This window comes from Stegodyphus dumicola, chromosome 5, assembly GCF_044657685.1.
Source record: "Stegodyphus dumicola isolate Sdum_Otavi_A_Nest chromosome 5, ASM4465768v1".
In the NCBI taxonomy this organism is placed as follows: Eukaryota; Metazoa; Arthropoda; class Arachnida; order Araneae; family Eresidae; genus Stegodyphus; species Stegodyphus dumicola.
The window spans coordinates 97,618,065-97,641,739 of record NC_140772.1 but is presented as its reverse complement, the minus strand read 5'-3'; the positions used below and the strand labels follow the sequence as shown (position 1 = coordinate 97,641,739).

The window sequence follows — 23,675 nt, the reverse complement described above, 5'->3', positions numbered from 1 at the left end:
TTAAACGGGCCCACAACCATTAAAAGCGGCCGAGTGCTTAAGTCTCTGAACATTGATGGTTCGGTCTGAGGTTCAAATCCCGCGAACGGCCTGACTGCATGGCCATTTTCGTGGTTTTCCTTATGTGTAACGTGTATACGAGCCAATTTCCCATAAAAAGTTCTTCACGAAGACATCCTCCTCTTAGATAGACCTTAAGACTGCCCTAATCACATAAACAAAACCTAATTAACTGTTGAAAGCCTGAAAACTGTGCGTTAAACTTAGTTACTGCAATGGAAGTTATAAATTTTTATAACGAAAGTTATTTTATTTGTGCAATTTTTGTCGTATATTTATTTAATAAAAATTTCGCAGATAAAATACTTATGCAATGCACCTCGAATTAGGTTTTTTTAATTGATATGGACCGTTAACAAACAAAGTCAAACAAAAAATTGTTTTTATTCGCATGAAATGAAGCGGAAATTGCGGTTTATTGATCCTAAAGTAATAATAAATTTTGCAATATTAAAAATACCACTAAATTTTTTGATTGCCAGTGGCCATGGACAAAACTGTTGAACGCCTACAGTTCGAACTGAACTAGCTTCATGGACATCTTGCCCCTGTGTACGAGCCAGTTTTCATTAGAAAGTCCTCTACAAAGGCATCTCTCCCCTTAGGCAGATAGCCCTCTAATGCCTGACCATAATGAAATAAATGAAACAAGACTAAACCAAACCAAGCTCTTGGAAAGTCATCCATGAAGACATCCCCCACCCATTTGGTAGGTACAGCTCTGGCGTGCTTTGCTATATAATTGATCAAACCAACCAACCTTCATGGACTCGTGCGTCTGTTCGGTACAGATAATCCTCGCATACTTTCCTCCTGTGATTGATTAAGCAAACAAAGACTAATTTTTTTCTTTAATAAATTAGTTTTAGTAAAAATGTAATTTAAATAAAATGCACAATAAAAAATGTATTTAACAAGTTTAATTTAAAGAATCTTTCTACGTGAAATTCTACAGACGCATAAAAATTCTTTAGCATATTTTAACATTTTCTGCCAATTAAGCAAAAAATCATTAATATTGTAGAGATTTAATGTCAGTAAACAACTATTGGGGATAATGACATCACATTCGCTATACATCATCGCGAATCGTGCACGTCAGGTGTTATTCTATAAAAGAAAGTCTGTCTAGAACATGACTCATCTAGTAAGCCACCACTATACACGGGTGAGCATAATTACATATAAAACATCCGTCTACTTTGACAAATCTAGGGCTATTATAAACGTGCTGTGCATTGATACGTTTTTTCTCCGTAGCAGTTTCTGTTCACAGTAGAAAATATGTTCATTTAGAATCACCACCTGTTATGCATAATAACAGAATAGTTTCATCACTTTCGCCGTTTCGATTGCAATTAATTGTCCTTATAAATACGAAACGAATCGATCGAAAAGATAATAATTAAGCCTTCGGATATGTCCTCGAATGAAAGTGAAGCGGAAATCGAATGCATTTGAAACTTGTTCAGCACCTTTCTTTTTATGTCGTGTCCTCTTTTTCAAGGCTGTCGTTCATCATTTTAACTAACATTCGCTTAATACGAGCGCTGCTCCAAGTGCCAGTTTCGAAATCTTTTTAAAAATAAAGAGAATAGAAATAAACCAATACGTTGCTTTTGTTTGTCCACACGGCTGTCCCCTCCTCCCTGCCTCTTAATTGAGCAAGTTACCAACTTTGATCCGCACCTGTATTGTCTCACAGTTATTTGGTGTAGAAGATTGTTTTTTTCTATCGGTTTTGTGTAAAACGCACTGTCTCGTTTAGTAGTTATTGCGCACACCGTTTTCGTTCAAAAAAATTACGTCTAATTTATTAAAAATTGTGGTTATCTGTTGGCGCTTTGCCTAAACACTAAGTCGATTGGGGGATTTAAATCTTCCCGTCTGTTTAACCTTGGGCCAGCAGCTGTTAATAGTTAGCATTATGCGCTCGCAAATTACGTAATGTTTACAATTATTCTTATTATGCATTCATTGGACGGGGTTGCACCTGAAAAGTTTTGAGTCAGTGGTAATATAACGTTCCACTTCCGCATTTCCCCGTCTCGTCTTGTTTTCACTCAAGGACTGCGTCTGTCTGATTTTACAGTCTGCCCTGAATGATGTCGTGGTCTTCCGGGTCGCAGTGTGTCCAATTAAATGTCTGTTTAGCGAAATGAAACGTCGGCGTTTTTGGTAGATATTAAACATCGCAGTGTAGTAATGATAAAACTAAGATCCAGCTGTTTGAGCACAAAGTTATCAATGTGATTGTCAAGCATGGGCAGCTAAATTGCCGACAGAAATGTTTACTATCTTTTTATTCCCAGTAAGACCAGCATGGAATTGAGAGTAGTGTAAACAGATGAAAGCCTAGAACAAATCTCAAAATTGCGCCTTCCTCTATCTTCTTTTCTGACGGGAGCAAGTGCATTCTCTTCACGGCTGTGAAGGATTGATGTTCTTTCTGTTATTTAAAAACGGCAATTTTTCATCCTTATTTAATTCATCAGAATACAAGTTGTACAATTTTTCCCTTTCAATTTCCGCAAATACGAATTAATCCTCTTACACTAAAAAGACAAGAGCAGTAAGAAATTAATGAAAAACAGAAATCGGACATCGCTTGGCAGTGTACCGTTGAAAAGAAAAATTTGACGGAAACGTAGATATTTTACACTTGGATGTGAGACTTTAAATAATTATGCCCCCTTTCGACCTATTTCCAGCAATTTTTCATCAAAATTGCACCAAGATTTTTTAACTAATTTTTATTACTTTACAAAATATGTTGCTCTATGTCCAGTGCCACTTTAGCCATCCTGCTTTTGTTTCTAGTGAGCACTGTCGTAACCGTTTCTGTAACTAATAACTTCCGTTGCTACTTAGTCCAACTATATAAAATGAATGCTTTTGCGCTCAAGATCGCCAACAACGAGCGAATTTTTTACTGTAGTAACGTAATGGCTTATGCTGAAGAAATGTGCGATTGATGAGAGAGTTGCAGTTTTTTTTTTTTTTTTTTTTTTTTTTTGTGAAATTCCCTTTTTTAATGCGTGACACATTTGTGATTTGCACCATTTATTTGGGCAAGACGTTATTTCGCTGGTGGATATGTTTCCAAAGAAAATTTACCGAAATCGTGCGAGATCAATTTCACTGAAAGTCTAGATATTTGGAACGCTTCTTCAAAAGAATTAGTGTATGCCAGTTTTTAAGACTTGTAATTTGATTTTAAATGGATGTTAAAAGAATGCAACACATTTGTAAAATAATTGGAAATGGGCCGATTGGAGTTAATAACTCCCGTACGGTTTTAGCTTCCCAAACTATTGCGTAATAAAGCCTTGAAACTGAAATAGTAACTAGAAAGTTGAAACTGTTGTGGTAATCTTGTTTAATTTAACAGCTTCTTCTACCCCCTGCGTAGTAAAAATGTTTAACTGCATCCAAATGACGCTGCGTGCATAGTTTCTACCTGACGTTGACTGTTTGAGATTTCTTCTACAAAGAGAGCCCATTAGATTATGTATCACCCAGCCCTGAAAATAGAAATCATCGCCTTAAAAAATGTAGTTTCACCCATGACAATGTCGGGTTGAGCAATCTTGTGCAAGCAATGTCTGTTATTTTCGTTCGGCACCACGCAGTCTCCTCCTGTAATTCTTTTTTTATTTCATTTCATATTCTCGGCTTATCTGGTTTTCTCACCTCCAACAGTTGTTGACGAGATTGGAGGGTTCTATTGCAAACTGCTGATTATACGCCCTCGTGATGTAATGTTTGCCACCTGCCAATCATTAACAAGGTGTTTTTTCCAAATGTTGCTCGATGAGTGTTTTAACATTTCGATAACGGGTATGCGTTTTTGCGATTCATACACTTATCTTGTTGGCACATTGAAAGTTTGTCCTGTACTTGCACATTGAAAGTTTGCTCTGTAAGGGTAGTTAAATTCCATGAACGCCTGTGGTCTGAATTATTTACGTACCATAAATACATAATTATTTATACATCATGTACTAAATATTTAGGTACTATTTTTTCTAAAAGTCACAAATGTCTGTGAAATTTATAAATTTTTAAAATCGATCTTAGAAAATTTTTATGGGTTTTCTGTTATGGATGGGATATATGAATAATGCTTTTCGAAATATATTTCGCTGCATTAAAAAAGGGGGTGATTATGTAAGCATTCTGACGGACTCACTTCTTTAGAATTCTGCAGTAACAATCAGCGACCGCTGCCGAAATTTCCGGCATTGAATGAAAGGGTAATACGTAAGTACACACTGTTCTTTAGTATAATGCATGAAAAGAAAAAAAATATGAAAGGTTTCAGATTTTAACGGTCACCAAAAGGATTTGTTAAGGTTTTCAATGCTCTCCCTAAGCCCGCAGTGTACCAGTTTGCTGTTACTCAATTATACTAACACTCGCCGCCCCTTTTTTGTCTTTTTAGCTTTATTTTCGTCGCACTTATGCAATGTACAGTTCAACAGCAAAATTACAAAACTTTTAAATGCAGCATAGCAGTATACGCTTAGAATTCCAGATGCAACGCAGTCTTTTCTCAGTTTATCATATCAATCAATGCCCAATTTTCTGACTCGGATGGCTTTACAAAACTTTTTTTTTTCCTTTCATTATTAACGTTTTGTGTGCTTACTTTATTTATTCAATATGACGTTCTTCGCGCTTGCGCCACATAAAAAATTTAACAGCAAAATCACAAAATATTTAAAAAGAGCATATCTTTAGAATTTCTAATAGAAAGTCTTGCGCGTTCAAGATAAAATTGTTTATTCCCGTACAGTGTTGCCATTGCTCGTTTTGAAATCGTCGAGTCTGTTAATCAAAAATTCGTTCAAGTTTTGCAAAATATAAAATAGATAGTAAAACAAATTCGAATTCAAAGTTCTGGCTTCCAGGGGCCCATGTTCGGGTGGAGGACAACGTTATTCAAAATGGGATGGATGGCCGTAGATATCGTTGTTATTTAACAATGCGAGAAACAGTGATACAACGCAAAATTCGCTTTGAAGACTAATATCCCATTCGGGGCTAACATTCTTTTTCAACGTTAGAAAAAAAAAAAAAACCAGCGCGTAGATGGTGCTAGTGCCTCCGTCCCAGGCCCCCGTAGAAATAAATAGTTCATAGTCACGACCTACGTCCCTTTTGTCTCCCCCCCCCAAAAAAAAAAAAAAAACTAAGCTATCACAACAGTTAGTAAAAGAAAAATCATCTGTTACTAAAAGTAATACGGTGAGGCACTTTCAAAAGCATTTGTAATGGGACAATAAAACAATTTTGCAGAATTGTAAACTCGATAGTATAAACGACGTATATATAAAAAGACCACATTTAATTCATTTAAATTTATCTTTGCGAATTTTAATTCATCATATTAATGATTTTCAATTTCTTTTTTAAGTCCTTCATTAAAAAAATGCTGCAAAAATCTTTTTTACTTCAGCACATTTCAATGAAATCTTATGAGGAAAAACGCTTCCTTTGCATTTTGTTAATATTTATCTTTGATATAAAAATTATTCTTTAGGAAAGTTTATATGCATATTTTGAATCTATCGGATTAATTGCGGTTTGCTGACCGCTTTCAACCTATGCCAACTGCCTTACTTTTTTTGCCTATGCAAACTAGTCGTTTTCATCACAGGATTTGTTTATCAACACATCAGCCAGCGTGAGTAATTTATGTTGTCTCTCCCAAGGTCAGTGGCACTTGCGTTGACCCAAATATAAATCGAAAGCGAAGGGAAATTCTAATTTTTTCTTCTTCAAAACCAGTTCATTTTTATGGCTTGTCTCGGAAGCGGCTGTTTATTTTTTAATCGTCACAGTTTTGCTTCAGATTTCAAGTTATTCTTCTTATTCTCAATTTTATTTTGAATCATGCCTTTACTTCAAAGCTTTGACAGTAACTGTCGCACACATGATTTAAGATTTCATTTAGTTTGAAAAAAACACGCTTAACGAATAACTTACGTGACGTCTCATTTCATTACTAAAGTTAGACTTGATCGCGGATTGAATTTATGATTATATTCCGGAATTTTAGAGAAATGTCTGTTTTTATTAATATTGAAATTTTTCTATTCTTAAAATCTATGCTAATAGATTTTCATTAGATTTAAATAATTTTTGGAGCTATCTTTTATTTATTGATTGAATTTTCTCAAAAGCTTACCGAAAAGTAATGCTATTCGGAAATCCAAACTAGAAAATTGAATTACCCCAAATTTTGCTAAACTTCTAGAATACGAGAGAAATTCCTTTCTCAAAGTTAACATAAAATCGTCCTCTTCTTCCCTGCCAGTGTAGACAAACAATTTTTATTCTAAAATATCGTTTTCTAAAAATGCGCTATTTAATGAAGACAACAGGAATATTATTTTCGAAGCCACGGAGCTCATCAGTAAGCATGGAATGCGATGAAAGAATCGGTTCAAGTGATGATGAGTTCTATTTTTCGTTGATGATGAACGAAGTTACATATGCATAGGCTACTTCACGATAGAGAGGAGGAATGCAGTGATGCAGATAGCGATGAAATAAGAGGTGTAAGAAGGCGAAAGTCAAGGTAATACATAGCGAAAACCAGGGTAATAGGTAAGGAATGGGAAAAGCTGCAGTGATTCTGCAGAAGAGACAGATTCAGAATAAATAACATGCACAAAATCCAAAAAATATCGCAAAAAATAACGACGAAAGAGCCGCAGGACCGAAAGTATCTTCAGGTATAAAAAAAAACCGTTACATTTCCGTGAAATCATTTTTAGTTAACTGTAAGACAACCATTAATATGCGGAAAATCCCCCCGAGTTGCTGGTTCGTCGGAGCAGAAAAGGCCTCGAGTACAAAGGATTAAATTTTATTTGATTATACCCTTGTCTTAATCTCTTGTAATCTCTCAAAATTTGTAGAACTTCACAGGAAGATTCAACTACTGTTTAGTCCGCTAATATTTGTATTAAATTTTGTTTTATGTTAACATACGAAACATTACTAAAGTTGTTCACATGGTAGTATGTATGCTAATTATTTTGATGAAGTAAATCTTTTCTTCTTTGATCAGGATTCCAGTTTAAAAGAGTCAAAAAATTACAAATTGAAACTAACCAATGAGCATAAATTTAAAAATATGTAATTTAATATTAAGAAATTAATAAGGTAGGCAAAAATGTATTTTACAAAAATTAACGAATTAACTAACAAGTTTAAAATTAGCGCCTTTGAATAACCTAAATCATAAGAGAATTTAAATCAGTGTGGAGTTCTTTTGAGTTACGCCGCTGTGAAGCACAAGTCTCCCGGAAACTCACAAATTCTCGGTTTTCCATATTTCAAGGCTGACAAACTATGCTGATCTTAAATTACGATGTTTTTCAGTTTGTATTTAGTTACTAGTGATTTCTATTACTCTTTCGGTTCTGATATCCACTTGCTCCGAAACATTAATATAAATCTTGGGCCGCGAAATTTTTCGCGAAAATGTAATTGCTAGAGCGCCGATTTTTGCTGCTTAATCTCAACTCAAAATTTTTGCCTTCCCGTCTGGCGAATTAAATTGCTACGCTGCTTATTACTAATGTATGGTATTGGCTGGGATGTAAATTAATTAAATACAGGTGGAATAGTCATTAATACCATATTTTGAGGTAAAATTAAGTTAATGTTGCCTTCCTGTAAAAAATAATCTTAATATATTTTTAAATATTAGATTTCGCATATAAGATGGGTATAATTCTCAGAAAAGCATTCTTAATGACGGAATTATATATTTCTACCGGTAAAAATACGCTTATATTTCGTCGAATACGGTTCGTTCAACGTCTTTCTTCTCGATACTTGCGCTATTTTAGAAAACGGTAATATGTTTGGCAATTCATTTAATCTTTCAACGCTTTTTTAAATCATTATTTTGTTTATTTGCGCTTTAATCCTGGTTTTCCCGAAAATGAGTGAGTTATGAAAATTTCTACATCTATTAGACTAAATATATTTGTAACGTATTTTTAAATGCAGCGGTTTGAATCTCATTAATGAATATTTGAGATACCGGATACCGATTTTCCGCCCTTTTCTTATGCTGCTGCTATCATTGCTTATCGAAAGATTTGCACGTGGATACATTCACTTTCACAATAAAATGCTTTAAAATACTTCTGAGAAAAAAATCTGGTACTAAAAGCAATTAGCAGTTACCGTAAAATAAATCTTTCTGGGTTAATTTTTTTGATATTTCGGAGGATATGTGTATCTTACTAGTTTTAATTTCAGTTATTGATTTGAGTTAGTACGAGGGCCATCCAGGAAGTAGATTACGTTTCCGTCTGTGTCCGCTAGGGGCGGGGCTAGCGCGGCCATCTTGGGGTCAGAGCGTTGCGCAGCTCAGTCTGCATCTAGCCGTGCTAGTGAGAGGTTCGTGCTGTGCTCCGTTCAGATACTGTGACGGTTTGAAATGTCTGCGTTAATTGAAAATCCCGCGAGGTGCGCTCAGTAATAAGGTTTCTGACTGCAAAAAACTGTAAACCGATAGAAATCTATCGGCAGCTTCGTGAAGTGTATGGGGACAACATTATCACTGAAGGTGGAGTGCGTCAGTGGGTCATAAGATTTCAAAATGGCCGAACCAATGTTCACGACGAAGATCGAAGTGGGAGACCCAGCATAGTGACCGCCGAACTTCTCGAAAAAGTCGATGCTAAAGTCCGTGAAAATCGAAATTTCACAATAACGGAACTTTCTTTGAGTTTTCCACAAATTTCGCGAAGTTTGTTGCACGAAATCATCAGCGAAAAGCTTGGTTACCAGAAGTTTTGTGCAAGATGGAAGGCAAGAAGAGGTAACGAAGTGGTTGAAGGCGCAGGCGGCCGAATTTTTCGACGAAGGAATTTCCAAGCTCGTACATCGCTACGATAAATGCCTTAATTTGTATGGTGACTATGTAGAAAAGTAGTATTTGAGTGTGGCTTTCATCTGTATATAATAAAATTTGTTTCCTATACTTTGTTTATTTTTTTATTCCAAAACGTAATCTACTTTCTGGATAGCCCTCGTATTTTAGAGCATAATTATTAGTCCTTTTTCCGTTCAAGGTTTCATTGATAATGTTATCTTTTTTTTTTTTAGGATCAATACAGTTAAATATGTTTCACCATTACACAGAAAACTATTCTAGCACTGGCGAGCCTCCAACTCCTCCTGCTGAAGAATCTACAATTCTTAGAACTTCCAATGACGGTGTAAGTCGAAGTTCAACTTCATCCGAAAGGCAAACGAACGCCAGCACAAGTAGTTCACGTTCTCAAGAAGATTCCGGATATGAGGCATCTCCTTCTAGTTACAACAGGAGCAATCGCTTACACTTCTTTGGTATCCAGTCTGATGAAACAGCGAACCAGATTGTCCAAGCTTCTACTTCCGGACATCATTTGGAGGCAGCTGGAGAAGAGAATGATTTTGAAGATTGCCCTGCAGTTTTTCTATTGGAAGAATCAGAGACTGAATCGGACGCTGAGCTTGATGATGAGTGGGATATGTGTCCTGATTGCAACTCTACATTTTGTTATGGCTGCTATGGAACTGATTCCTCTCTAAACAATGCAACCAGCACTGCCATTGCAACCGATCTCAGCAAATGTGATAACAGTAGCATTTCTAGCGATTTGTCTTCCTCAAACCGACCGTCCAGCTTGCCCATTCAGATCCCAAATGTTCAAATTCAAAATGAAATGCCTTCAAACTATGCTGCTTCACCGAGCCGTCTTCAACCGAGCCGTTCAGATCCGATCGATTTCGGCTCGTATAGTCCTGTTCTGAGGACAGTGAGTCTGATTGCTCGATCTCATCCTGTTTCGTGGCCTTCTTCTATTGCTGCTTGGGCAGCACAAAGAGGACCTCTACCCTTTTTGTTAAGTAACATAGATAACATAAGGCAAGCTTTTCGGGACGATTTAAGCAACTCTAGGAGATCTGAAGGAGCTCCGAGCAATTCTAGAAGACATGAACTCTCTCCAAGCAATGCCGCAAGACTTAACCGGGCTCCAAGCCATTCCCGGAGACTTGACCAACTACATGGCAGAAGCAGAAGGCAGCTTATTGACAGCGATGCATCTTCCTTGCACTCATCTGATGATGACACTGTTGAAGATGTTTTCAGTAAGTATTTGTTTTTAATTAAATATGCATTTGTACAGTATGGTTTTAATTACAATCGATTCATGTTTTGAAGGAAATATAGCTTTTTATAACACTGACTTTTCTGGTAGTATTTCTCAAAGTAATTTAAATAAGTTATAGAGGTCATACAGCTTTCTTAAGTTCTGATTTTTAAGTTTCCGTTAAACTTGGTAGCTGTTCAGGTCTGTGCATGCATTTCAGAAACAAGGTTCAAAGATATCATTTAACTGTTATCAGTCATCTTTAAAGTAACAATCTGCGGAAATGATTTATTACAGTCATTTAAAAAGCTAGCACAATATGAGATTAGTATTAAAATGTTTTTTAATTTCAGATATGCGTTTGGTAATAATATAACTATGCAGAAATTTGTTAGTAATCATGTGCATCTGAAGTATCCGATTATAATCATTTTTAGAATAATCCGAAATTAAACAATTTTTCAATCAGTAAAAAAATTGTATCATTATTTATTGGTTAAATTTATTATGGCAAAGCACACTAGGGCTATCTGCCTAGGGGTAGGGATGACTTTTTAAAGAAACTGGCTCGTATGCAAGTTACATATGAGGAAAACCACGAAAACGCCCTTGCAGTCAGCCCGTTCGCCTAAATTCGAATCCAAAATCGGAACTACCAGTGTTTGATTTTACCGCTCGACCGCTGGTGGACTATCATGTATTGAGAGCTGTTTGCATTGCTTCTTAAAATCAAATTTTCAAATTATTTCGCGTTGTTTCCCAATCCAAGGTTTCGTATTGCTCTGACAACTGTTTTCCAGTTAAAATGAAATAGTTCCGTATCATGGATTTGCAATATTTGACATTTTTTTAAAGGTTAATGTTAGCTGCATGCTAAATATTTTTGTAATCATCACATGGAATCGATCAATGTTTTGATAATACTTCGATTACTGCTATCTTATCAAAAATGTTATTGCCTACCCATATGCAGAAGGAAAAAAAAAAAAAAAAAAAAAAAAAAAAAGCAGCTAGCTTCATCATAAGAATCCACCAGATCACGCTATCGTCTATCAGTAGAAGTAAAAACGGCTAACGCGCTGCTGAAGTTTGTTTTCAACTGATAAATTAACTCGATCTGGGCCGAATGTTTACCGAAATCGAGAGTTATCGTGGTCAAACTATCGGTATCGGGGAAGGGGACATGCAATGTTAAAATCGTTTACCGATGACCGCTGGTCTCCCTTTTTAAGATCCCGTTTGCTGCTTTTATCTTTGGATTCGAGTCAATAAAATATGATTGAAAGAAAACAGCGTAGAGGAAGTAACTGGATTTCTGGAAGGTCAGAACAATGACCTGCCAAATTGCTTCATCCATTTGTTGTCGAACGACTCTTCGGTTTCGATAACAGCTTTAATTTTAGGCAAAGCAACGACTTCTTGTTGCTTGGCCAATTAAGATGAGATCTTTGACAACGAGAATGATGAGGAAATATGACAGTTATGTTACGAAACGAGGCTTGTCACTGCAAAACACGGTTTAATGGTTCTGAATCGTAGTACAGTCATTCAATTATCTGGATTCACATTTTCGGAACTTGACCAATTTTTGTCCTCCTGTTCTTTTGTTAGTTTGCACTTTTCTCCTGCAGCGGTAGTTAACAAAAATTCAGTGTAAAGAGTATCAAATTACTTTTGTTATACCAACCGTTAATCATGTAAGTTATACTCGGGCAAGTGTAACTTCATCCTGCCTTATTTGCAATGCTGAACCTGTGTAACGGTTGTGAGCTTCCTGAATGACAAATGACATCAGTGAAACGTATTTGTTCGCACCCTTAAATCATCGGGTTTTAATGATGTGTTTATTGTAGTTATTTCTCGAAAATGACTATGTTAGCCGATGCTTAATTCTGGCAAGGAAGTACAGTCTACTGCGCAGCAGATTAATGAAGCTAATGTAAATGCGAATTTTTTTTACTAAGGTACTTTAGTTAGTTTCTCTTTACATTTAGAAACTAAATGATTTGTAAGCTGTGAAATCCCTCCCCCCCTTTTTTTTTGATAAACTTATCTTTGAAGTGCATTTCATAATTAGTTAAAAAATATTAAAAAGATTTTAGCTATTGCATTGCTTGTTACTGATATTTTCGAAAATCATAAAGTTTTTCTGTTACATTGTCTATCACTCCCAGTCTCCATTGAGACGGCTTATGGAAACATTTAAACCTGTATTCTGCATTGAAAAAGTCCTAAGCAACATTTGTGTTACGTTTGGGGGATGCGAAGTGCTGTAATTAAAATTTTGAATTCGGTACACTACAGTATACATTTTGATCTAAGTGCAGTATTATTAATTTTTTAGGCCCACCAGCGGCCGAGCGGTAAAGTCGCTGAACACTGGTAGTTCAGTCCAAGGTTCGAACCCCGCGAACGGGCTGTCTGCATGGGTGTTTTCGTGGTTTTCCCCATGTGTAACGTGTATACGAGCCAATTTCCCTTAGAAAGTCCTCCACGAAGACATGCCTCCCCTTAGGCAGATAGCCCTCGAGGCTTCGCCGTAATTAAATAACCTAACCTAACCTATTAATTTTTTATTACAAAATTTGAAAAATTCATTTTATAGTTTATGATGTAAGTATTTGTTTAAACTAAAATTAAATTTAGACATATCAACAAGAGCGTCTGCAGTTTTTATAGACAAGCTTGCTTCTACATTATGCAACCAAAGTGACGTCAGATTAAAATTCTTTACAGTGCAGCTTAACTGTAACTCATAGAGGAGCAGGTAGGTTTATGGCCGGGATATCTTCCACCTTTAGTAGAAAATGAGCAGTTTATTAACGCAGCAAAAAATAATTAACATCTTGCGCATTAATGATAATCTCGCTTATCTATGGACAGAGAGATCGTAGATTCGATTCTCGGTCGATGAGAAATTCTTAAGCAAAAATTACTTAGTAAGGAAATACGTACATTTTTAATGACTGGCTTCCTGGAAGCATTCTAACAATCACGGCCATTTATTTCCGCTTTTCGTTTTAATTTGGAAAAAAAATCTGAAATGCTGTCATTTAACATGTAGTCTAATAATTAGTGATAAGAAGTTCATGTAGCAGTATTTCGATTTCATTTAAATTGTTAATTTCGGCCTTTAGAAATTAATTACATATATATGTTAATATATATTTTTCCCTACGCAGTAGAGAAAACCGGCAGGTGCCCATACTAAATTCTTTTGGTTGCTCTTCATCATGTATTCTTCCTGTCTAGAAGCTTGAACGTTATCTTTAGCTTCCGATTTTTCATGCAACCGGATGTCAATGCTGAAAGGTCAGCCGAGACGCTGGATGCTCTAAATCCCAATAAAAAGTGAAAATTTCGTCTATTTTATGCGGTTATCTAAGGTCGTGTGAGCTGGACTCGTATTTACGAAATCCCTCCGTTCCTTTAAAAAAGCGCACTAATTCTTCCGTTAGAATTATTAACAAGATGAAGGAGAAATTGTCCAGCAATCAAACACCTGATTTAATGGAACTCGGATGTGAGTGGGCCTGAAAGTGAGTCGCGAACGGTTTCGAAGTATTTTTTAATATACTGCTGTTTTGAAAAGACTTATAAGACCTTCACATTTTTGTGGTATCACATCGTTTGAAGTAGTTTTTATTATGCTGGAAATTTTACAATAGTTCTTTCAGCTTATTATGTAATCATAACGTAATAATAATGCAACGAACTTTTGTGAACTAGCAAAGATGATTCATTTAACAACGCGTTGCATTTTTGCCATCGTCATTAGCGATGTATATTTTGAAATACCGGAAAACAGTTCGTCTTTTGTAAAGGAAAGGATAGCTTGTCTGTAGTGAGAAGAACTTTTCTCCTTTCACCTAGCCCGTTACTTTAATTAGGTTGCATCTATGCTTCAGCGATGTCGTGATAAGCATCAAGTCCCTACCGTTTAGCTCTAGAAGAGATCCGTTTCAAAGAATCTGTGTCCGGATTCTGTACAGGTCGAGGTCGTTAACGCCTGCACGCTATTTCAGCGGTGTTGCACCGATTTAGGAACACTTGTGGTTGATGGAGGATCCAGATTCGGAATGTGAATCATCGTATTGTATTTGTTACTGCAGGTATTTCCGATTTTATCCTTCGTGAAATATTTAGAGCGCTGATTGCTGGTCGACGTAGTTTGTTGTTTATTCTTTCGTTGGGTGGGTTAAAAAATTGTGTCTGTTGCCGCGCAAGCTGTGTAAGTGTGACCACATATGAAAAAAAATATCGCTTGAGGGTGAGTACATATATTTTCATTTTATCTGTTTGTCAACAACTGCTAAGCTAAAAGTAACTTCAAAAATGCTGCTATAGGCTGCGCGCAGTCAGAAAAAGGTAGATTCTCAGCAGTTAAGAGGAAGTGTGATGGATGGAGCCTTAGTTTACTGGTAAAGAGGCACAAAAGAAATGATTAAATTTTTTATGCATTCTTTTTAATTCACCTGTGCTTGTGAAACTAATTTGGCTAGTCTGGGATGCATCTACAGTCAAATGCAAATCCAAAATTGAATACGATATTAATGACTTTTGCTTGAACAATTCTTGGCCTATCACGGAGTTTTTTATGCGGTAAAATATTACTTTTTAGATAGATATTGAATATCTGATTTCTGGCAGTATTACTAAACGAAAATATGCCCCTTTTTGTTTAATTTCCTGCATTTCGCCATACTCATGCCATTTAACATAGTGTACATTAATGATAATGAATCTCCTTTCCTTTAAATTAGTAGTAATTTAAAATTTGTAGTAAAATTTCTAGCTCATAGAATAGCATTCAAAATAATTGTAATGCGACTGCTTTTAATTTTATTTAAATCAATCTGATATTATTATTATTAATGTAATAATAGAAGAAACATTTTTAGATAGAAATATACTTTTTTCTTCCTTTTACTTTTCAGTGTTAATTTTCACATATTCAGGTTTGAGGATAGGACAAAAATTCGTATTTCTGCAAAAAGCCAGAAACAATAATTTAGCAAAGCGGTTTTCGAATTTTTTAGCTATCCTTAGAGTTCCAATAATTTGAAGAATTCAGATACTTCTGTTAATAGGATGGCATTATTCTGCACACAGATCGTGTCGCGATCATAAAGTTATTTACACAGTACACACAACTGAATATATTCTCAAAAATATTTGAAAGAAACCTGAATGCTGAAGCAGTTTTGTAGTTAATCTGAATTGCAGTCATAACACAATATATTCCCAAAGTATCTTAAAAAAAGGGCGGATGCTGAAGTCTTTGTTTAGGCAGCATTTTACACGGGTCATTAATAAACGAATTTGACTAGTGTTCTAACTAGGAAAATTGAAGTACTGAAGCAGTAGTGTTACTATCCGATATCAGTACCTCCAAATCACCCAGAATTTTTACTTCCTATTCAAAGCTTTATCTCAACGTTGCATACTAATTACGTCTTCCCTGTCAGCTTAGTGAATCTCTTTTGGGAGCGAAACTACCTAATCAGGTCGAGACTTATCGCATAGTCGGACATATCTTCTCCCAAAGAGACAAGCCGGGCTAAAGTACCAGTATCTCCCCTCGCGGCGCCACCTCGAACCCATTTCTACGGTTGTACGTTTTTATTCTGCTTCAAACTTCTATCAATACAATCTGTTCCGCCCAGTCATTGCTGTAGGATTTTAAAAACCCAGACCGACGCGACTGTATCTGTTTCTTATCTGATTCTGCTTCGCAAATTGCATTTTATTTTATTCCCTGGTCTTCTGTTTCTTTTGTTTGTCTTTTCACTTTCCTCCATGGCTCTGAAGTGGAAAAGTGAATAATAAGGTCAGGGGGATTTCCATTATTTGGATACTGCATGACCGATGGGTTTAGAATTAATGAAGTACTCGGACTATTTCTCACTTTTTTTACGATTTTTCAACCTTGCCTTATTTTTTATAACTTGCTTTTGATGTTTATCATCTGGGAAAATGACTTCCCAAGATGCGCATTGTTCGCATTTTTTTGTTTTGTTTTTTGTTAGAGTAATATTTTAGAAGTTGCCACCTTAAGCATATTGTTTACTCAGTCGTAATAAGATTGCATTTAAAGTAGATGTCTTACATTTTAGCGATTTCAATAAAAAATGTTTTCATTTTGTTAGTATAAAAATGCCATGATCGTCATGTTTCAAATTTAAAAATTTAACTAAGGATTATAATAAAATATCATTAACTATATCCAAAAAGTTACAAAAGCATGGAAGTTTACCTCTTTGCTTGAAACTTCACCTTTACGATACGAACAAATTGCGATATATTTGATCTTGATATTATGATGCACGGAGAACTGATTGCATTGAAGGAGATTGTTCCGGCATACTACACTAATTTTTTGTAGTGAAAAGTCATACGAGAGCAATATCCCTAATTAGAAGTTGTTGCCGAGCAGGATTTTAACAAATTAAAGGATTAGTCTTTTTTTTTTTTTTTTTTTTTTTTTTTTTTTTTCAGGAGGGGGAGGGCGACAATCATTGCCATGGTTTGGAGGAAGTAAATTACTTTGAAAGTGCCTATTCGAAAATAACAGACAATCGTAGAAGCAGCCAAGTCAGTAATAGTCAATAATAATCAAGTCACCAATTTACTACGAAAAGTAGGGAAAAGTTGAATATTTTTCCAAGGAGGTGATTTAAGAATTAAGCTCTACAATTTTATGCCAAGTATTAAAAAAAATGCATCAGAGTATCAAGTTCAGCCATCAAATTAATTAAAGTCAAACTTTTGTACAATTAGATCCCGATTTTGTTTCTATAAACTCGCGTATATTTTAAAAATTAAAAAATAGCTTTAAAAAGTAATAAAACGTAAATATAATCATTTTTTTAAAAATCTTTTGTTCAATTTTTCGTCTAATTGTTATATTTACGTTATTTATGTCCAGTTATTTATCGAGTTATGTGATGTGTAATATAGAGAAAAATGTAGGGGGGTGAAGCCATTCTTTTAAAAGCGGTCGATGCAAGAAAAAGAATTGGGAATCTCTGCTGTAGGTTATAGCAATGTATAAAGGAAATACGAGCCAGTTTCTCTCTACGAAATCTTCAAGAAATATTTATTATGAAATAGATCGATCTCAAAAGTTTTGCCATAATTAACAAATTAAGTAACAAAACTTAAGTAAGGTGTTAAGGACAGTATATAATGTAAGTACAGTCAAAACTTTCTCTTTTGTGTGAAATTATTTACTGTGTATTACTTTATCCCAAAACAATTTTATTTATATATTTGTTTCCTGGTTCGTTCACGTAATCCTTCCCTTTATTCCTGCCTATGAACAAGCGTCGTTTCTCAGCCAGACTTTGTTGTGTTAGTGTTTCTTAAAAACGAAATTGTTGACATCGCTGTAAGCGGAAGACACCTAGACATACAACGACCTTGGCCAAGAAATTCTGAGCAAATACGTGTTTATGATTCTGCGGACTCCATAAGCAATTTTAGCACTTTTTTTATTCGGGTTTTTGAGTTTGTTTCTGTATGCTGAAGGACCGGACTGGTATTTTCTCTGCGCTCCCACGAAAAGTCGCCAGTGAGTGTGGCAGACTTCGTGAATCGCTGAAAAATGTTTGTTACATTTGTTTATTTGGCGTCATACATATCGTTTTATTCATAAATAATAATAAGACAATCATTCGGTAAGAAGGAACAAGTCTATATACACAATGCAGCTAATGATGCTATTCAGCCAAATAACGAATTCAGCGTATAAAAATCCATATGTTGTTCTCAAACGAGTGTGGGACGCGCATGCGTCAATTGGCTGTTGATGCATGTATGAGCCAAAAAACGCAAGTTCTATCGTTGTTGAAACCGGGGATGCGAACAATCAGGAAGTACTCTGTGGTTTATTACCTATCACTATAAATATAAGTTTATCTAGTGCATACTATGTAAATAATAAAAAGCCTTATACACGAAATATGAAATACTAACAATCATTCGCAGAAAGTTGACTTCTAAAAAGATCAAAGAACTACACCTAAAAAATCATTATTTGTTGGCTTTTATTAGTCTTAAATTCATTCTAATACCACTGTTAGTTTTAGCAATTATATATAATGCTAGCAAGTGGAGTTGTCTATAAGAATAGTAATGTCTATCTATAAGAGTAGGAATGCTTTTCTATAAGAGAATTATGTGTAACAGTAGCGACACTTTTAATCTTCAAAGTTCATCCAGTATTCGTTTGATCTTCATAGCTGCAAAAGGTAAGTAAAATTTAAGATTTTTCAGTGACTTCTTTATTCAAGATTTTAGGCAGTTAAAGGGTAAGTAAATCTTTTAAGAAAATAAGCTTTTAATGTACTAAATAAATTTGTTAAAATGCAACAACCTAATATATATATAAAAGATTAACCTCAAGATGAGCAAAATTAAGATTATCCTATCTAACAAATTGAAAATCATTAATCTCTCCTATTTAATGTTTCAAACAGAATTTTTCAAGGGATAAGTATTTAAAAATTAAATCGGGTTGATTAATGAGAGATGAATGATATGTTGATATGTTTCGTTAATGTCAGCAGTGTAAGACATCAAACGTTGTAAACTGGCTTTTTGAAAAATTACTTTTTAAGTCGTCTCACATTGCTGAAGAGCTTCCCGACATGTTATTCGTTTTATCGAATTAAAAACTTATTAAAATAAAAAAAAGGTGCTAATAAAGCAGAGAAAAGTGAAACACTGGAAACATAGTAACTCATAATTCATAAAAATACAGCAAAATGCAAGAAAAACCAGTAGAATTGTATAAATTCCGAAAGCGAAATTTCATTTAAGTTACGAATTACAACGGGACGTCAAACTTCTAAATTAAAGAAGGGCTGTCTCGTAAATTAAACTTAGTATATGTATATGCACGTACACAAGCTTAATTATATTATTTACTGGACCATAGTTTTGATGGTTTTGTTATGAAAGCATTCGTTTTGTTTTATTAATGGTAATTAAGTGTTTTGCCACGAAGAACTTTTTTTTATAAAATGTTTTCATTTCATTGCATCACAAGGTACTGTTAGTGTAAAAGTAGTATTATAAAAACTCCCGATTCCTTAATTCTGCAACAAATTAAAACACGCTGTGAATCAAATTTGTTTATTTCGCTTGGGTTTTAAGTTTTTTGTAAAATTAATTGTTGTCCTTATTCTCTTTTTACATTAGTATTTCATCTTGTATCATTTATTTTAATGCGCAGCTTTTAGTTGAGTAGTTTTGATTCAAATTAAAACTTCAATATTATTTTTTTGCTTCCCTTCTTCGTAGTCAGAAGTGTTTTTTTAAATTGCGGTGAAGCTTATGAAGGCTGTAATTTAAAAGATGTGCTGGAAGACGCTGTGAGAGAAACTACACTTATTCTATACAATGGGGGGGGGGAGGATCTCCAAAACACTTATGCTGTCAGCATCTTCGCCAAAAGATTCGAATTAGAGACTAGTTTTCGGGGTTTTATCTACTTGGTCGCTATACTTTTCATATTTGCTAATGAACAGTGAGAATTCTACCTTTGGCTTCCTTTAATTTAGATTTTTTTACAAAAATTGTGTCAATTTTGCTCGATAATTATTCAAAAAGTATTTTTTTTCTTCGGGGCTTGCCATTTTGTAAACTTAATTTGTCTTCAGTGAGTAATGATATTGTTAATTCATGAACACTTCTTTTTCTATTCTGCATGAGCACCTCGAATGTGCTATGCATGGATCTTTCTGACAGTTGCTCGCTGCTATATCTAAAAAAGTATATCCTCCCTTCCGTTACTCATTTGATTCCATTTACTGATGTCATTTATGGCAATATGAAATATTTCTCTTCCATTATCGTTTCATTGTGCAAAGCAATTTCAATGAAATCGCCCGTCTCCAAATATTCGTCCATTATTTCTAACCACTTCAAGGCCACTGATACTGATTTCATCCCAGCAGCTGCGCTAAGAAATTACTTTCTACATACATTACTTTTTTTAAAAGTCCCAGAAAGTGGTTGGGAAAAAAATCGTCAACAGTGCAACGTGGAACTGGCGAACGACGCAGCGTGCAGCCCCGCGTCATTGCCCTTGGGACCCTGCGCCCCATCTTGGCCCCCCTGAGTTTTTATCCTCGAAGATGCGCCCCCCTCTCTCCATGTCCTGCCACGCTCCAACTACTACGAGCGTAGTAAGTAGTAAGAAGAGCATGGTTGCCGATTCTGGTTTTTCATTTTTATTGTTATTATTAATCTCTGCTGTGATTTTATCGCTCTTTAAGACGCGCCAAAAGTTGGCGCGGCTATCCTTTCCATGGTCTGCTGCGCTTGGCTTGCAGTGATCTCGTTTAGCAGTGCCCGAAGGGATCTCGAACGATACATCATTTATTGTTTTTTTACTTCCCATCAAATCTCTTCTAAGTGAGACTATCCAGCAATGAAATTATCTGCTGGCGGCGAATCGTAATGTTTTTACCTTATTCAAATTAACCTTGTGTACATTATTTGCCATTTGAGCTTCACATTGTGCCTAAGATTCGTTGTGTTTTGTTTTTTCTCTTTGAAATTCCCGATTTCATTTAAGCTGGTCCACTTAATAAATAATACAGTAGTTGTGTTATGTTTTTATTGATATTTAGTGGCAATTAAATGAAATCCTTTTGCTAAAGGGTATTTGTGAAAATTGCAATATCCTATAATGGTCGAGCGGTAAATGTAGTTAAGATAGGGTTCAGATCTTTGTAGGGGGTTTTACTACATGGGTTCTCTAAGGTAGTTTCATGCTTTTACCCGTATGTAAAGTGATTACGAACTAATACTTCTTAAAACTTCCACAACTTAGGCAATTCCTTAGGCACATAGCTCTTGCTTTCTTAACCCAGGAAATCCAGTCTGTTAAATTATATATATATATATGTATGATTTTCTTTCGATTTCATTTCTTAAAATATGCCTCACTATACACATTGTTTTTGCTTTATCTTAAGATTTATCTCCAATTTTTTATGAGGATCTATTCATATCGGAAAGGTGTTGTATAGTACTGGAAGCAATAAAGATACTTCAGTTTTCCTCGTAGAATAATTGACATTTTTATCGAATTATTATTACTGTACAGAATGGCCTATCTTACCTTTTTACCCCCATTGAATTTTTAAACGTGAAAAATTTCGTTAAATGCATGATTTTAAACAAATAAAGCTTACTCGCATCTAAGTATTTTCTGCGTGTATCTTAATGCAATTAAAGTTATTGAAATTATTTTAAATCTACTCATAGGCTATGAAATAATTACCCGAATCCCTTTTCAAAGAATGTACAAAAAATATCCTTTCCCTCATATCACGTTCATTAGTGGCCGAATGGTTTAGATTGCTGAGTACTGATAGTTCGACTTAAATTTAAATCCAATGGGCTATTTTTAAGAGTATTTTATGGTTTTTCACATGTGCAGCGTATTCATATTGTGCCTAAGATTCGCTATGTTTTGCTTTTTCTCTTTGAAATGCGTAATTTCATTTAAACTGGTCCACTTAAGCCAGTTTTCCTTAGAATATCCTGAAGAAGTATCCCTTCACTCAGGCAGGTATCCCTACTAAGCTTTGCCATATTCAGTTAAACAGTCTCTTTTGTACGCGAATAGCTTATAACTTAATAACTGCTTGCATTTCTAAAAGATAACTATGAAATATTAAGAAGTTGTAAAACAGTTATGGTAAGCTGTGAAACAGAGACTTACAAAAGAGAAAATAGAAATCGATATTCAAAAGTTACTTGTGCTTGGTGATTCACCTAAAGCTAATTCACATCTAGAAAGTCTTTACATTTATTTAAAATCCTTTGGTACACTGCAGTTACCGGAGAGGTAACTTGCAAAAATTGGTATATTGCAAAAATTTTGCATTCGTTTATATTAAAAAAGCAGAGGAGGGTCTGAGTTTTATTTTCTTTCTAATCATTGTCCATATCTTTTGAAATCTCAGCGATTCCTCGTTTCGATGTAATTTTTTTCTTTCGGAATCTGATATTTTTATTATTTTCTGAAGCGCCGTCCAGACGAGAAAGTGGCTAGTGACTCTGTCTGCCGTACCAAAGGGCCGGGTTCGAATCCCGGACAAAACACGGATGTAATTTTTCTTTCCTTTTCATAGGAGGCAACGGTATTCCACCTATTATGTGCTTCCATAATAAAATAACCATAGATTCCGACCATAATAGTGGCTAACGCCTATATAAATGGGCTATAGCCCACTATTTGGGGGAGGAGGAATTCAAGCGATTAAAGGATTAGTATCCTTATGTTAAATAAAAAATAATGATGTAATCAAAATACTTGGATCTGAGTTTAATTACGGCATCATAATTAAAAATAATGCACGTTTTATTAATTTGAACTTTTTAGCATTTAAGCTACATTACTAATATAATTCCTGCCTCTTTCTTTCCCTTTACAGTTTTGGTGGGATAAAAAGTAAGTAGCCTGTCTTTTCAGATATGACCTTTCCACCAACATATCTTCTTACAGCCCATCAAGCGATTAGAATATTGATAGTTTTATTCGAAACTGGTGCTTTTGCCGTAATGAAAACCTAACCTAATCAGTTCAAATCGCATAAGTGGAAAAAGTAAAGATGACATTTTATGTTTATCGGTACTCCGCGGCACAATTCTTTCAGAAGATAGAAATCGTATTTTCCATTTATTCAGCTGAAAAAACGATTAAGCCGCATGGGCTGTGCGAAATATCAATTACGCGAACTTAAGACGCCCCATGTCTGTCTGAGACGGTCAGACGTTAACCGATTTTGCCCGAGAAACAAATCGCTGCTTCACGCTCACGAACCGAAACCGAGTCATGACCTTGCGGCTGCGCAGAAAACGGCCGCCTTCGAAAATTCTCGCGAAAGAAATTCATCCTGGAAAATAAGTGGCGATAAACGCGCCAAAAATCGCATCCCGGCTCTTGTCGCGTGTTCACGATAGGGAGTGGAAACTGGTTCAGCAGCTCGAGCCCTGGGGACATCCAGGGCCTTCGAGGCCCGGGGAAGACTTGTCATCCCCCTTCCAACCCCCCGGTCCAGTATACCTAGATCTTTTCAGAAAAGAAGAGAGGGTAGCTGCTGCAGCTTCGGCGACAGGTCAGAGGCGCGGGTCGAGACCCTCGCTGACTGTAAACACTGACTTGGTTGCGGTTTTGGAGCCAATGGCATGGTTTAACGGGGAGACGTGTAAACATTTGCAGAACGAATTTTGCAGGTTTTATGCGCGAGTTGTTGTTTTATTATGGGAGTCGTATCTTAAGCCCCCAAACATTCTTGCGTCTTCGGCAAAAGCCAAAATTGTGTTTTGAGAGCTAGATCCCCCCGTTTCTTTTTCATTTGGTGCAAAAAATTTTCCCTAAATGTTGTGATAATTCTTTTTCAATTTCATTTATTCATATAAAAA

The 23,675-nt window shown here is 35.4% G+C and overlaps 1 protein-coding gene across 1 annotated transcript in view; it reads left to right on the top strand.

Annotated features, from left to right (window-relative positions):
* The window catches only part of LOC118184895 (uncharacterized), a 97,314-nt gene that overhangs the window by 7,366 nt on the left and 66,273 nt on the right, over window positions 1-23,675 (top strand). Inside the window, exon 2 of the mRNA XM_035354620.2 lies at window positions 9,199-10,227. Coding sequence (XP_035210511.1) covers window positions 9,216-10,227 — 1,012 coding nt within the window. The 5' untranslated portion in view covers window positions 9,199-9,215. The remainder of the gene's footprint in view (window positions 1-9,198; window positions 10,228-23,675) is intronic.